General features: G+C 41.8%; 1 protein-coding gene across 4 annotated transcripts in view; it reads right to left on the bottom strand.

Annotated features, from left to right (window-relative positions):
- Nucleotides 1-71: 71 nt before the first annotated feature.
- The window catches only part of LOC115165650 (rap guanine nucleotide exchange factor 3), a 38,303-nt gene continuing 25,063 nt past the window's right edge, over nucleotides 72-13,311 (bottom strand). Inside the window, exons 16-27 of one of the 4 annotated variants that reach the window (XM_029718906.1) lie at nucleotides 10,838-10,904; nucleotides 10,442-10,579; nucleotides 8,791-8,888; nucleotides 5,731-5,856; nucleotides 4,307-4,488; nucleotides 3,350-3,440; nucleotides 3,176-3,226; nucleotides 1,447-1,534; nucleotides 1,264-1,328; nucleotides 1,067-1,121; nucleotides 897-968; nucleotides 72-768 (exon numbers count right to left, since the gene is read on the bottom strand). In XM_029718906.1, coding sequence (XP_029574766.1) covers nucleotides 650-768; nucleotides 897-968; nucleotides 1,067-1,121; nucleotides 1,264-1,328; nucleotides 1,447-1,534; nucleotides 3,176-3,226; nucleotides 3,350-3,440; nucleotides 4,307-4,488; nucleotides 5,731-5,856; nucleotides 8,791-8,888; nucleotides 10,442-10,579; nucleotides 10,838-10,904 — 1,152 coding nt within the window. In that variant the 3' untranslated portion in view covers nucleotides 72-649. Of the gene's footprint in view, nucleotides 769-896; nucleotides 969-1,062; nucleotides 1,144-1,263; nucleotides 1,329-1,446; nucleotides 1,535-3,175; nucleotides 3,227-3,349; nucleotides 3,441-4,306; nucleotides 4,489-5,730; nucleotides 5,857-8,790; nucleotides 8,889-10,441; nucleotides 10,580-10,837; nucleotides 10,905-13,311 lie in introns of those variants that run through there. The other 3 variants (XM_029718907.1, XM_029718908.1, XM_029718909.1) reach the window with 3 other exon arrangements.

Below are 13,311 nucleotides of genomic sequence, written 5' to 3'. Positions count from 1 at the left end.
CACACACTTCTGAAAATAATTTATTTTAAAAAATAAACTTGCCCATGGCATGAAATGTTTTACACATTTGTTTATGCGGTTTGGCAAAAACTGATTGCTCAACAATTTATTGTTCATTATAGTTGTATTACAAAGTGGAGAAAAATACCAAAACAAACAAACACCATAACTAGGAGCTATAGCATAGAACTATTGTATGTGCTTTTATGGCACTTACTTGTAAAACCATAAGCTTATCTTACAAATAGTATACTATACAAATTATCGTATAAATAACAGATAATGCCAAATGTATATACTTCTTCCTCAGGTTGTAGCGCCGCACAGTCCTATCAGTAACAGTGGTCGGTGAGGACAAACAACTTATCTGGTAAGACGCTAGAGGTCACTAAATACTGCCAGTCAGATCCCTCCTCAGGTCCTTGTCCTATTGATTAGTAGTCCAACGAACTGCTTCTCTTCAATGCTCTCTGTGTGATACTGAACATCCCAGAAACATCCCCACAGTCCTCCATTCCTGACACCAGACATGTACATGAGTCTATAGAAGATCTTGCATGTGGATTAGTATGACCATGGAGGTGTGTATTCCCCTGCCAACCTCTGATTCACAGGCTGTAATAAAACAGTCCTTATACACTGGTTTGGTTCAGCGCTCCATTGCTCTGGACAGTTGTGTCAGTTTGTGCTGGTTGTCGATCACTTCAAAGTTCTGAACATAGTGGCGGATGTTGCTAGCATTCCTGAGAGGGAGGGATTGCTCGGAATCTGGACAAGAGACAGAGGAAGATATGTGTAAAAAAAAAAAAAATGGAAGCGCTACATTTACTTAATATCATTTGAAGGTCTCAGAATGGAAAATTTGTGTTGATTTTTGTAGATAAGGCATAGCTTACATGTGGACACCCGAATGGAAGGCGCCTCCAGAAACATTCTGTCTGTAAGTCCCTTCTGAGGTGATGAAGGCACTGTAGGACAAAGAACCATAGAGAGTGAATACCCTGGCACAACATTGCCCTTCTTATCCCGTCCTTTTCTAAAATGTTGTTGTATTTTGTTTTCTTACCGTAAGGCGTGCTTCTGCACCCTCGAACTATCTTCACCGTCTTAGCAATCAAGCGCTGCAACGGTGAAACAAGGTAGCTTATATAGCCAATAGTTTACAGACACAAAGAGAAGACAACTTAGGTAAGGGCTGAGGGATGGTAATCTCCAGCACATCTACAGGATGTGAAAGTATAATAGTTAGGCTAGACAACTCACCATTTTCTCAAAATTGACCAGTTTGTCCGTGTAGTTCTTGTTTCCCTCATGGATGAATGTCATGTCTAGAGGTAGGTACAGTTGGTGAACGGAACAACGTACTGGTTCAGTATAGGTTCATGTAGAATTAACTCAGGTATTGAATGTTACGTCTGTCACAAGAGGCTAAGAAAGCGTTATTACCTTTGAGTAGCAGGGGCATGAAGGGGATGTAGGGAGGACTGAGCTTTGCCACAGCCAATCTGTACGCTCTGTGGTTACGTGATGGATCCTGACACATTAACAGAAATAAAAACAATTCGCCATTAGTTATAGATTAATATAATTGTATTGGTCAATTGCACACAAGGTCCAACCAAAATTAGCTTTTAACCCAACCCCTCCGTAAGACACACGTGCATTTTTTGGGGGGCGAGGTGCGGGGGGCTGCCACACTGGTTGCTGGCTTGCCTCGCTAACCGCTAGGCTACCTGCGCCCCTATTTATATGCAAGTTGACATTTATTGGGATAAATCTTGTCCCGGAGGCAGACCTGAGCGATTTCCACTAGATGGGCCAGCTGAAAAGTCAAAATTGGCTATACACAGAGTTTACAAAATATTAAGAACACCTGCTCTTTCCATGACAGACTGATCAGGTGAAAGCTTTGATCCCTTATTGATGTCACTTGTTAAATCCACTTCAATTAGTGTAGATGAACGGGAGGAGACAGGTTAAAGAAGGATTTTTTTGCCTTGAGACAATTGAGACATGGATTGTGTATGTGTACCATTGAGGGTGAATGGGCAAGACAAAATATTTAAGTGCCTTTGAACGGGGTATGGTAGTAGGTGCACTGGTTTGTGTCAAGAACTACAACGCTGCTGGGTTTTTCACACTCAACAGTTTCCTGTGTATATTAAGAATGGTCAACCACCCAAAGGACATCCAGACAACTTTGGGAAGCATTGGAGTTAACATGGGCCAGCATCAATGTTCCCGCTAAGCTGCACGCCACTCCCCCAGGACTGCCGCGCAGAAGAAATATCAGCCCGTGCAGAGAAGCACGAGATTTAACTTTACTGAACTTTATATCGTTTTCCACGTAAGTTAACACTATCAACGTTTCCCTTCACTGGGAATTGTGATCGAATCAACGCAATATTAGAAACCCTTTCAATGTAACATACCGAAACAAAATGAACTATGCAATAATTAGTATGCAAAACTAACTATGCAAGCGGTTTTGTTGTAGGCAGAACGCATCGGAGTAAGATTCTATTGCATTGACAGGCACGATTCAGGCCCGTACTCGACACAGACCGGTGCGTCATAACCAATCAGAGCTGCCTGTAGGCCTATATGCAAATAGACCATTGCCGTATATGGATCTGTGCCATTCACTTTGAACTGGACTGTTTTTACAGCATTAGCGGTTGTAAATAGATGCACTTGTTTTGAGATCAAAGCGAGAGATACATGTAGTGACGTTGTACATTTTGTTCATATCCTTTGCTTGTTAGTGAGTTATCAGCCCAGTTATAGATCATTTGTAGTCAGCAAATGTGCTCTTTGCTTTTTTTGTCCCAATTTAAGGTTAGGATTAGGCATAAGGTTAGCAGTGTGGTCAGGGTTAGGTTTAAAATCAGATTTTTGGACTTTGTGGCTGTGCCAGATAGTGACTACTCTGCAGAGCTGCCTCCAGTACATGAGTCATCCCAATAAATGCCAACCTGCTAATTATATAGGAAATATATCTATTGAAAACATGTTTACATATTACAATAGGAGGAAAACATGATTCATACACACAATGGAAATGAAGTGGAGGGATTGTCAAGTGGCCTGTGATGTCACCGGTCATTATCAATGACATTTAATGGAACACTGTTATATAGCTAGCTTGTAAGTGCGCACACATTAACTCACTCACCATTAACCTCTCGTATGCACAATAGACCCTTTTCGTCTTACTCGGCACTCTCTGTCAACAACAACAACAACTGTTACAACGTTTCCTCTGATTTACATTTCACATCTGTTATAAGCAAATCAATTGTTATAAGCGATAATGAAAATGTAGGTCATTGTCCCCAGCAGGCCTCACCTCCCAGGTCTTGTAAAGTCTCTGTACAGCACTGTTACTCAGACCAAACATCACCGCAAAGAACGAGTTTAGGTTCTTCTGCTCCTTCAATCTGAAACAGGAAACACAGTCAGTAACAGCTGTGGGCAGACTAAACATATGCATTACCTAAGTGATTATTTTATCACTTACTGGCAAAATATCTGATCTGATTGGTCAAAAGACCAATTAATAGCAAAAGATCAGAATGGGGCTGCCTGTGTAAATGCAGCCTTGGTGCATCAGTGACCACAGACAGAGTGCCATCCTTTAGCAATATTTTATAAATCCGTTTAACTGGATATGAAAACATGATTTCTGCTGGTATGTTACATTTTTTGTATATAGTCTGTTATTGTACAAAATTATACTGAGTATACCAAACATTAGGAACACTTCCTAGTATTAAGTTGCGCACCCCCTACAGGGACGCTGGCCCATGTTAACTACAATGCTTCCCACAGTTGTGTCAAGTTGGCTGGGTGTCCTTTGGGTGGTGGACCATTCTTGATACACACAGGAAACTGTTGAGTGTGAAAAACCCAACAGTGTTGCAGTTCTTGACACAAACCGGTGCACCTTGCACCTACTAACACACCCTTTTCAAAGGCACTTAAATCTTTTGTCTTTCCCATTCACGCTCTGAATGACACACATACACACTCCATGTCTCAACTGTCTCAAGGATTAAAAATCGTTCTTTAACCTGTCTCCTCCCCTTCATCTACACTAATTGATGTGGATTTAACTAGTGACATCAATAAGGGATCAAAGCTTTCACCTGGATTCAGCTGATCAGTCTATCATAGAAACACTAGGTGTTCTTAATATTTTGTATACTCAGTGTAGTATACTGTTCTATGTGGATAGTTACCCCTAAGATAACCTAATAAATAATCTACACTTTACAAGGTAAACTGTGCTTAATTTGCCACTCACACGACGGCTATCTTGATGAACTTCTTGAGCAGCATGGCTCTCTTGACCAGGTCAGTACACAGACACACCTCCGTCACCACCCAGTACTGCACCTCGTTGAAGCGACGCACAAAACGCTCCAGGTTAGCTGTGGTGGCACCCGGGAATTTATGTCGCCCAAATATATAGTACACTAATTCCACCTGATGGGAGAGAGATATTTATTTACCATCCACGTGTACTGTAGCAGACTAATCGACAGCTACTTATATGGACCCGAATACTGTATATGAAGCAAACATCCAATGGACTAAGGGCGATTCAATCCGTAGCGCTGAAGCGCTGCGCTACAGCGCGATAGAAATGTAAACTCAAGACTGCATTCACGGTAAACGCTGCATAGGTTGGCCCAATCAGAAATTACCTTCACATTTAAATAGTGCTATAGCGCTGAACTTCAGCAATACAGATTGAATCAAGCCCTAAACCTTCAATTTTGCATAACATTTGAACCTGACTTGAACTTGATTTCCTTGGCAAATAGCCCACTGGCCACAGACGTCAATTAAGCATCTATTCCATGTTGGGTCAACGTAATTTTATTGAAATGATGTGCAAACAACGTAGATTCAACCAGTGTGTGCCCAGTGGGAAGCGTATTGACCTCAATGGGAAAATCTGGTTAAATCAACGTTACATAAAGAGGCATGTGTGTCAGATGAAACACGTGGCTGATACATCAGTTGAGGAGATGGTCTGATGGCTGATATGATGCTGCAGTAGCAGTTATCAGATTGAAGATGTCAGAGAAAGGATAACTTATAGACATGCCTGAGTGACAGACAGACAGACAGACAGACAGACAGACAGACAGACAGACAGACAGACAGACAGACAGACAGACAGACAGACAGACAGACAGACAGACAGACAGACAGACAGACAGCGAATCCTTTAGCCCCGTTTATACCTGGTGCTAACATGCGTCCTGTGTCCTGTAAAATGTCCACATTCTGATTGTTGTCACTTTTTCAGACAGGTGTAGATGATTAAAAGACACATTGGGAACTGACTGTGATTCGATTTTACAAGTGTAAATGGACAAGATCAATACAAGATCAGGACGAAGGATAGATGTGAGCTGTCTCCATGCTAACACCTGAGTAACCTTGCCTCGTTGCACTAGCTACCTACCAGAGTGCATACGCAGAGATAGATGTCATGCACTTAAAGACCTAACATGCCCTTATTCAGGGAAACATAGCATACTGTTGATACTCAGTATTTAAAGATGGGTATATAATGAATCCACACAAACACCCATTGCAAACATATGCAACAGTTTCTCCACTTTTAACTTTTGTCCTGCTGGTCCCAAATCCATAACTTCCACTTCACAATATTGGCACAGCTCTGGCATGCCCTCACCGCGTTTCCTTCCTTACCTCGTGCATGGCGGTGAACAGTTCCCAGTCGTAGTTGGTGAGCTGGCTGGCGATGTCCTTGGGACACATCTGCTCACAAGTGTCCATGGTGCTCTGATCAGGACCCTGCTGCTTCTTCAGGGGCGTCTGTGAAGGTGCAAGAGAACAACCATCCAAAATAATGCCATGACATCATGATACTGGACCTTAGGGGGGCATTCACACAAAACTCTACAGTATGTTATGATGACTGTCTGGGTGTGTTGTTGTCTGATTCACCATGTAGTGTAGTTATAGATATAGATAACTTGTAGCTACAGTATGTTAATCTATGCACACATAGATGCTATAGATGCAATATCTAGACCAGGTATACCCAAACTGGGGTATGTGTAATGTTGTCGGGGGTACGCCAAAAAACAACAACAATTTCTTCACATTTTCAAACAGTTCATTTATATTATCCAACAGGGCTATACATTTCGGTGAGGTTTTTTTCTCGCCTGAGTAACGTTAGCCTCGTTTCACTGCCAAAAATAAAATGAAACCATCTAGTGTTCAGCAAATAACAACACAATTTCAAATACAGGTAGTCAAGTCAAATAATGAACATCCCATCACATTAACCGTTAGCATTACTCTCTCGCAGGAATTACACTAACGGTCCGTATGTAGCCAAATGTAGCTGCTGCTCATTCCGTTTGCTTGAAAATTGATAAATGGTTAAAAAAAGTAAGACCCGCGTCCATAGAGACACATACCAGCTCTACTGGTAATACTGCTACTACCAGTAGTACTACACCTGCACCTGTCGACGACACAAGTTGTTCTGCTTCAACGAGCACATCCAATGCTAGCATCAGTAATTCTACATTTGTTGTTAGCCCAGCTAGCATGGACACTGACAGTTATGAATCTGATGCAGCCGAAGAGCTACTGCCCCCTTACCGGGGAAAGCACCGAACAACAGACATGGACGTTGAACCATCGAAGAGGCGAAAATATGATGTGAATTAGATTGATTTGGGGTTCACTTATATTGGGAGTAGTGCCTTTCCTCAGCCACATTGTGTTATATGTACAAAAGTATTCTCACACAACTCGATGAAACCTTCACTCTTGCACAGACATTTAGAAACAAAACATTTTGAAAAACAAGACACAGGAGTTTTTTGAGCGAAAATGAAGACGACTTTCGAGTAGTAAGACATGTATAAAAGCAACATATACCTTTAATAAGAAGGGGCTAGAAGCGTCTTATATGGTGAGCTACCGAGTGGCTAGGACAGGCAAGCCCCATACTATTGTGGAGGACTTAATTCTTCCTGCTGCCGCAGATATGGCTGGGACAATGCTGGGGGAAAAGGCCAAAAAAAACTATACAGACAATGCATTCATCAAACAACACTGTTTCACGACGCAACAGTGACACGGCAGGAGATGTTTTGAAACAATTACTGCTTCGCATACAAGCCAGTGAATTCTGTGTGTTACAGCTGGTTGAGTCAACCGACATGGCGGGCCTGGTAAAGCTGGTATATATCCGTTACGTTTATGGGGGGTCAATTAAGGAAGACATCCTCTTCTGCAAACCACTGGAAACCAGGACAACAGGAGAGGATATTTTTAAAGTACTGAACAGCTTTGTGACATCAAATGGACTTCCGTGGTGAAGATGTGTTGGTATACACTACCGTTCAAAAGTTTGGGGTCACTTAGAAATGTCCTTGTTTTTGAAAGAAAAGCAATTTTTTGTCCATTAAAATAACATCAAATTGATCAGAAATACAGTGTAGACATTGTTAATGCTGTAAATGACTATTATAGCTGTAAACGGCAGATGTTTAATGGAATATCTACATAGGCGTACAGAGGCCCATTATCAGCAACCATCACTCCTGTGTTCCAATGGCACATTGTGTTAGGTAATCCAAGTTTATCATTTTAAAAGGCTAATTGATCATTAAAAACCAATTTTGCAATTATGTTACCACAACTGATAACTGTTCTGATTAAAGAAGCAATAAAACTGGCCTTCTTTAGACTAGTTGAGTATCTGGAGCATCAGCATTTGTGGGTTGGATTACAGGCTCAAAATGGCCAGAGACAAAGACCTTTCTTCTGAAACTCGTCAGTCTATTCTTGTTCTGAGAAATGAAGGCTATTCCATGCGAGAAATTGCCAAGAAACTGAAGATCTCATACAACGCTGTGTACTACTCCCTTCACAGAACAGCGCAAACTGGCTCTAACCAGAATGGAATGGGCTGCGCTCAGAGTATCCTACCTTGGCAAATTGCGCTGTTAAGACACTGATGCCCTTTGCAACCACGTACCTATGTGAGAGTGGATTCTCGGCCCTCACTAGCATGAAAACTAAATACAGGCACAGACTGTGTGTATAAAATGATTTAAGACCGAGACTCTCTCCAATAGTTATTCACAATTTTCGATGAACAAATATAGTCATATGTAAGATGGCTAAATAAAGAGCAAAATTATTATTTGTGCCCTGGTCCTATAAGAGCTCTTTGTCACTTCCCATGAGCCGAGTTGTGACAACACACTCTTATGTTTTAATAAATGTATTGTATAGTGTGTGTGTGGCAGGCTTACAATGATGTCAAAAACATTTGAGAGTGCGCTGACCGTGGTGCTAGAGGGGGTACGCAGCTGGAGGTTGAATGTTTGAAGGGGTACGGGACAATAAAAAGTTTGGGAACCACTGATCTAGACTATAGTCAAACCATTTCATCTTGGAGTTACACTGTTGTATAGTATTGGCTACGTTATCTTATATTGATAAGCAGTGGTGAGCTACTGATCTCTGACTGAGCGGCAGGTAGCCTAGTGGTTAGAGCGTTGGACTAGTAACCGAAAGGTTGCAAGATTGAATCACCGAGCTGACAAGGTAAAAATCTGTTGTTCTGCCCCTGAACAAGGCAGTTAACCCACTGTTCCTAGGCTGTCATTGAAAATAAGAATTTGTTCTTAACTGACTTGCCTAGTTAAATAAAGGTACATCTTTTTTTTTACAGCAGACAAATGGATAAGTAGGTGATGAGGGTAGGTTAAGACTCACCAGCTGTTCCACCTGGCTGGCAGTGCAGAGGAACAGTCTCTCATTCAGCCCCAGAGAGGTGTAGACTGCTGTGGTATCCAGCTTCAGCTGAGTCCTGTCTGATACAGCAAACACAAACCATTTAACACAGCTCACAGACACACCCCAACGTACCAACACTCACTGAGCGCTACACATTCTTTCAATAAAACATACCTTAATATCACATTTACATATTACAAAAACTTGAACATGTACATACACTACCGTTCAAAAGTTTGGGGTCACTTAGAAATGCCCTTGTTTTTGAAAGAAAAGCAATTTTTTTGGTCCATTAAAATAACATCAAATTGATCAGAAATACAGTGTAGACATTGTTAATGTTGTAAATGACTATTGTTGCTGGAAACGGCAGATTTTTTATGGAATATCTACATAGGCATACAGAGGCCCGTTATCAGCAACCATCACTCCTGTGTTCCAATGGCACGTTGTGTTAGCTAATCCAAGTTTATTATTTTAAAAGGCTAATTGATCATTTGAAAACCCCTTTTGCAATTATGTTAGCACAGCTGAAAAATGGTGTTCTGATTAAAGAATCAATAAAACTGTCCTTCTTTAGACTAGTTGAGTATCTGGAGCATCAGCATTTGTGGGTTCAATTACAGGCTCAAAATGGCCAGAAACAATGATCTTTCTTCTGAAACTCGTCAGTCTATCCTTGTTCTGAGAAATAAAGACTATTCCATGCGAGAAATTGCCAAGAAACTGAAGATCTCGTACAACGCTGTGTACTACTCCCTTCACAGAAAAGCACAAACTGTCTCGAACCAGAATGGAAGAGGAGTGGGAGGCCCTGGTACACAACTGAGCAAGAGGACAAGTACATTAGTGTCTAGTTTGAGAAACAGATCGAACCCACAAATGCTGATGCTCCAGATACTCAACTAGTCTAAAGAAGGCCAGTTTTATTGCAGGACAACAGTTTTCAGCTGTGTTAACATAATTGCAAAAGGGTTTTCAAATGATCAATTAGCCTTTTAAAATGATAAACTTGTACAACATTAACAATATCTACACTGTATTTCTGATCAATTTGATGTTATTTTAATGGACAAAAAAATGTGCTTTTCTTTCAAAAACAAGGACATTTCTAAGTGACCCCAAACTTTTGAACGGTAGTGTATATAAAATCGTAACGTTATGAATAGTGTTGTACCAAGTCTATTAACTGATAGGGAACTAAAATCTAATTTATGCTCGATCTGAAAATGTGGTTGGAGGCTTCGTATGGAGGGTGTGACACAATAGCGAAGCCTCCGGAGGCATGCAGAGGCCAAATCAAGCTCCGTACTGCATCGCTGTGCGCCTCTCGAATTTTGTAACGATACAGAGGGCTCCGTATAGTTCCACATTGGCATGATTGGTTGACAGTAGGTGAGGGTGGGAGGTCCTGTATAAACACAACATCCTTCACAACAGCTCTGTGCTGCTCCACGAAGAGCAAGAAGTATGAATGCCCTGACTTCTGCAGAGGCCGTATCACCGTAAATGCTGCACGGCCAATACAGATGTTGGATTGACCATGCAGCGCCTTTATTGCATATCCTGTACAGTTGTATCTTAGAAAAGGGATTCAAATTGCTTCCAGATGACATGAAGAGCCACCCACCTCCCATGGAATTCATTTTGACCAGGACGTGGTCTCCTCCTGGGTTTATCAGCGATGACATCACTTCCTGAACAGAGCTGTTCACCGGCAGCATCAGAGTGACTGATGTATGGTCTGGCCGAAATATCTCATACAATACTAGGAAACACAGAGACATGGGAGAAGACATTTTGGCATTAAAACAAAGTATAGAAACAATAATTAATACCGACCAATCTGTAAGTGCCTTTCATGGTTACAGTGGGGCTGTGAATGGTTAACCAATAGCAATAAACAGTAAAACATTTAGCCTTTTGTGTCATTATAGAAAAGGCATAGTTCAAGACATTACCATACTATTCAAGACATAGTTATTATCATGCTATGGTTGACATAACTCGTAGTAGTCTCACTGACCTTTGTCCTGTGATCTGATTGGCAGGCACTTCCCTACTGGCTCCTCACAACTAGAGAACCAGTCAAACTGATGGTGACAAACAACACACAGAATACATCAGCCACAAGTGTGGCTTTTAATTTTTCTATGTTTTTTATGCTTTTATATCTTTTAGCTCAGAGAGGCATTATGTGCTGTCTACTTTTCCAGAATTTCTGAGGACTCGCATTGTTCTGTTATCTCACAATCTGCCTAAGTAAAGGGGGCATGTAATGTGGTAATAACCAGAGGAGCAGAAGTACACTACATGACCAGACGTACAGTTGAAGTCGGGTGTTTACATACACCTTAGCCAAATACATTTAAGCTCCGTTTTTCACAATTCCTAGTAAAAATTACCTGTCTTAGGTCAGTTAGGATCACCACTTTATTTTAAGAATGTGAAATGTCAGAATAACAGTCGAGAGAGTGATTTACTTCAGCTTTTATTTCTTTCATCACATTCCCAGTGGGTCAGCAGTTTACATACACTCAATTAGTATTTGGTAGCATTGCCTTTAAATTGCTTAACTTGGGTCAAACGTTTGGAGTAGCCTTCTACAAGCTTCCCACAATAAGTTGGGTGAATTTTGGCCCATTCCTCCTGACAGAGATGGTGTAACTGAGTCAGGTTTGTATGATCCTTGCTGGCACACGCTTTTTCAGTTCTGCCCACAAATTTTCTATGGGATTGAGGTCAGGGCTTTGTGATGGCCACTCCAATAACTTGACTTTGTTGTCCTTAAGCCATTTTGCCACAACTTTGGAAGTATGCTTGGGATCATTGTCCATTTGGAAGACCCATTTACTACCAAGCTTTAACTTCCTGACTGATGTCTTGAGATATTGCTTCAATATATCCACATAATTTTCCTTTCCTCATGATGCCATCTATTTTGTGAAGTGCACCAATCCCTCCTGCAGCAAAGCACCCCCACAACATGATGCTGCCACCCCCGTGCTTCACGGTTGGGATGGTGTTCTTTGGCTTGCAAATCTCCCCTTTTTTCCTCCAAACAAAACGATGGTTTTGTTTGTACCGATGAACGTGATACCTTCAGGTGTTTGGAAATTGCTCTCAAGGACGAACCAGACTACAATATTTTTTCTGAAGTCTTGGCTGATTTCTTTTGATATTCCCATGATGTCAAGCAAAGAGGCACTGAGTTTGAAGGTAGGTCTTGAAATACATCCACGGGTACACCTCCAATTGACTCAAATGATGTCAATTAGCCTATCAGAAGCTTCTAAAGCATGACATCATTTTCTGGAATTTTCCAAGCTGTTTAAAGGCACAGTCAACTTAGTGTATGTAAACTTCTGACCCACTGGAATTGTGATACTGTGAATTGTAAGTGAAATAACCTGTCTTTAAACAATTGTTGGAAAAATTACTTGTGTCATGCACAAAGTGGATGTCCTAAACGACTTGCCAAAACTATAGTTTGTTGACAAGAAATGTGTGGAGTGGTTGAAACGAGTTTTAATGACTCCAACATAAGTGTATGTAAACTTCCGACTTCAACTGTATGTGGACACTTGCTCGTCAAACATCTCATTCCAAAATCATGGGAATTAATATGGAGTTGGCTCCCCTTTCCTGTTATAACAGCCTCCACTCTTCTGGGAAGGCTTTCCACTAGATGTTGGAACATTGCTGCGGGGACTTGCTTCCATTCAGCCACAAGAGCATTAGCGAGGTCGGGCACTGATGTTGGGCGATTAGGCCTGGCTCGCAGTCGGAGTTCCAATTCATGCCAAAAGTGTTTGATGGGCTTGAGGTCAGGGCTCTGTGCAGGCCAGTCAAGTTCTCACACACCAATCTCGACAAACCATTTCTGTATGGACATCGCTTTGTTCACGGGAGCATTGTCATGCTGAAACAGGAAAGGGCCTTCCCCAAACTTTTGCCACAAAAGTTTGCACAGAATCGTCTAGAATGTCATTGTACGCTGTAGCCTTAAGATTTCCCTTCACTGGAACTAAGGGGCCTAGCCCAAAGCATGAAAAACAGCCCTAGACCATTATTCCTCCTCCACCAAATTTTAAAGTGTGCACTATGCATTGGGGCAGGTAGCGTTCTCCTGGCATCCACCAAACCCAGATTCGTCCGTCGAACGTTTCCACTGTTCCAGAGTCCAATGGTGGTGAGCTTTACACTACTCCAGCTGATGCTTGGCATTACGCATGGTGATTTTAGGTTTGTGTGCGGCTACTTGGCCATTGAAACCAATTTCATGAAGCTCCTTGCGCAGTTCTTGTGCTGACGTTGCTTCCAGAGGCAGTTTGGAACCCGGTAGTGAGTGTTGCAACCGAGGACAGGCGATTTTTAAGCGCTACACGCTTCAGCACTCGGCTGTCCCGTTCTTTGAGCTTGTGTGGCCTACCACTTCACGGCTGAGTTTCCACTTCACAATAACAGCATTTACAGTTGACCGGGGCAGCTCAAGCAGGG

This window comes from Salmo trutta, chromosome 28 (assembly GCF_901001165.1).
Source record: "Salmo trutta chromosome 28, fSalTru1.1, whole genome shotgun sequence".
Lineage (NCBI taxonomy): Eukaryota > Metazoa > Chordata > Actinopteri > Salmoniformes > Salmonidae > Salmo > Salmo trutta.
This window is presented reverse-complemented; position numbering and strand designations above follow the sequence as displayed.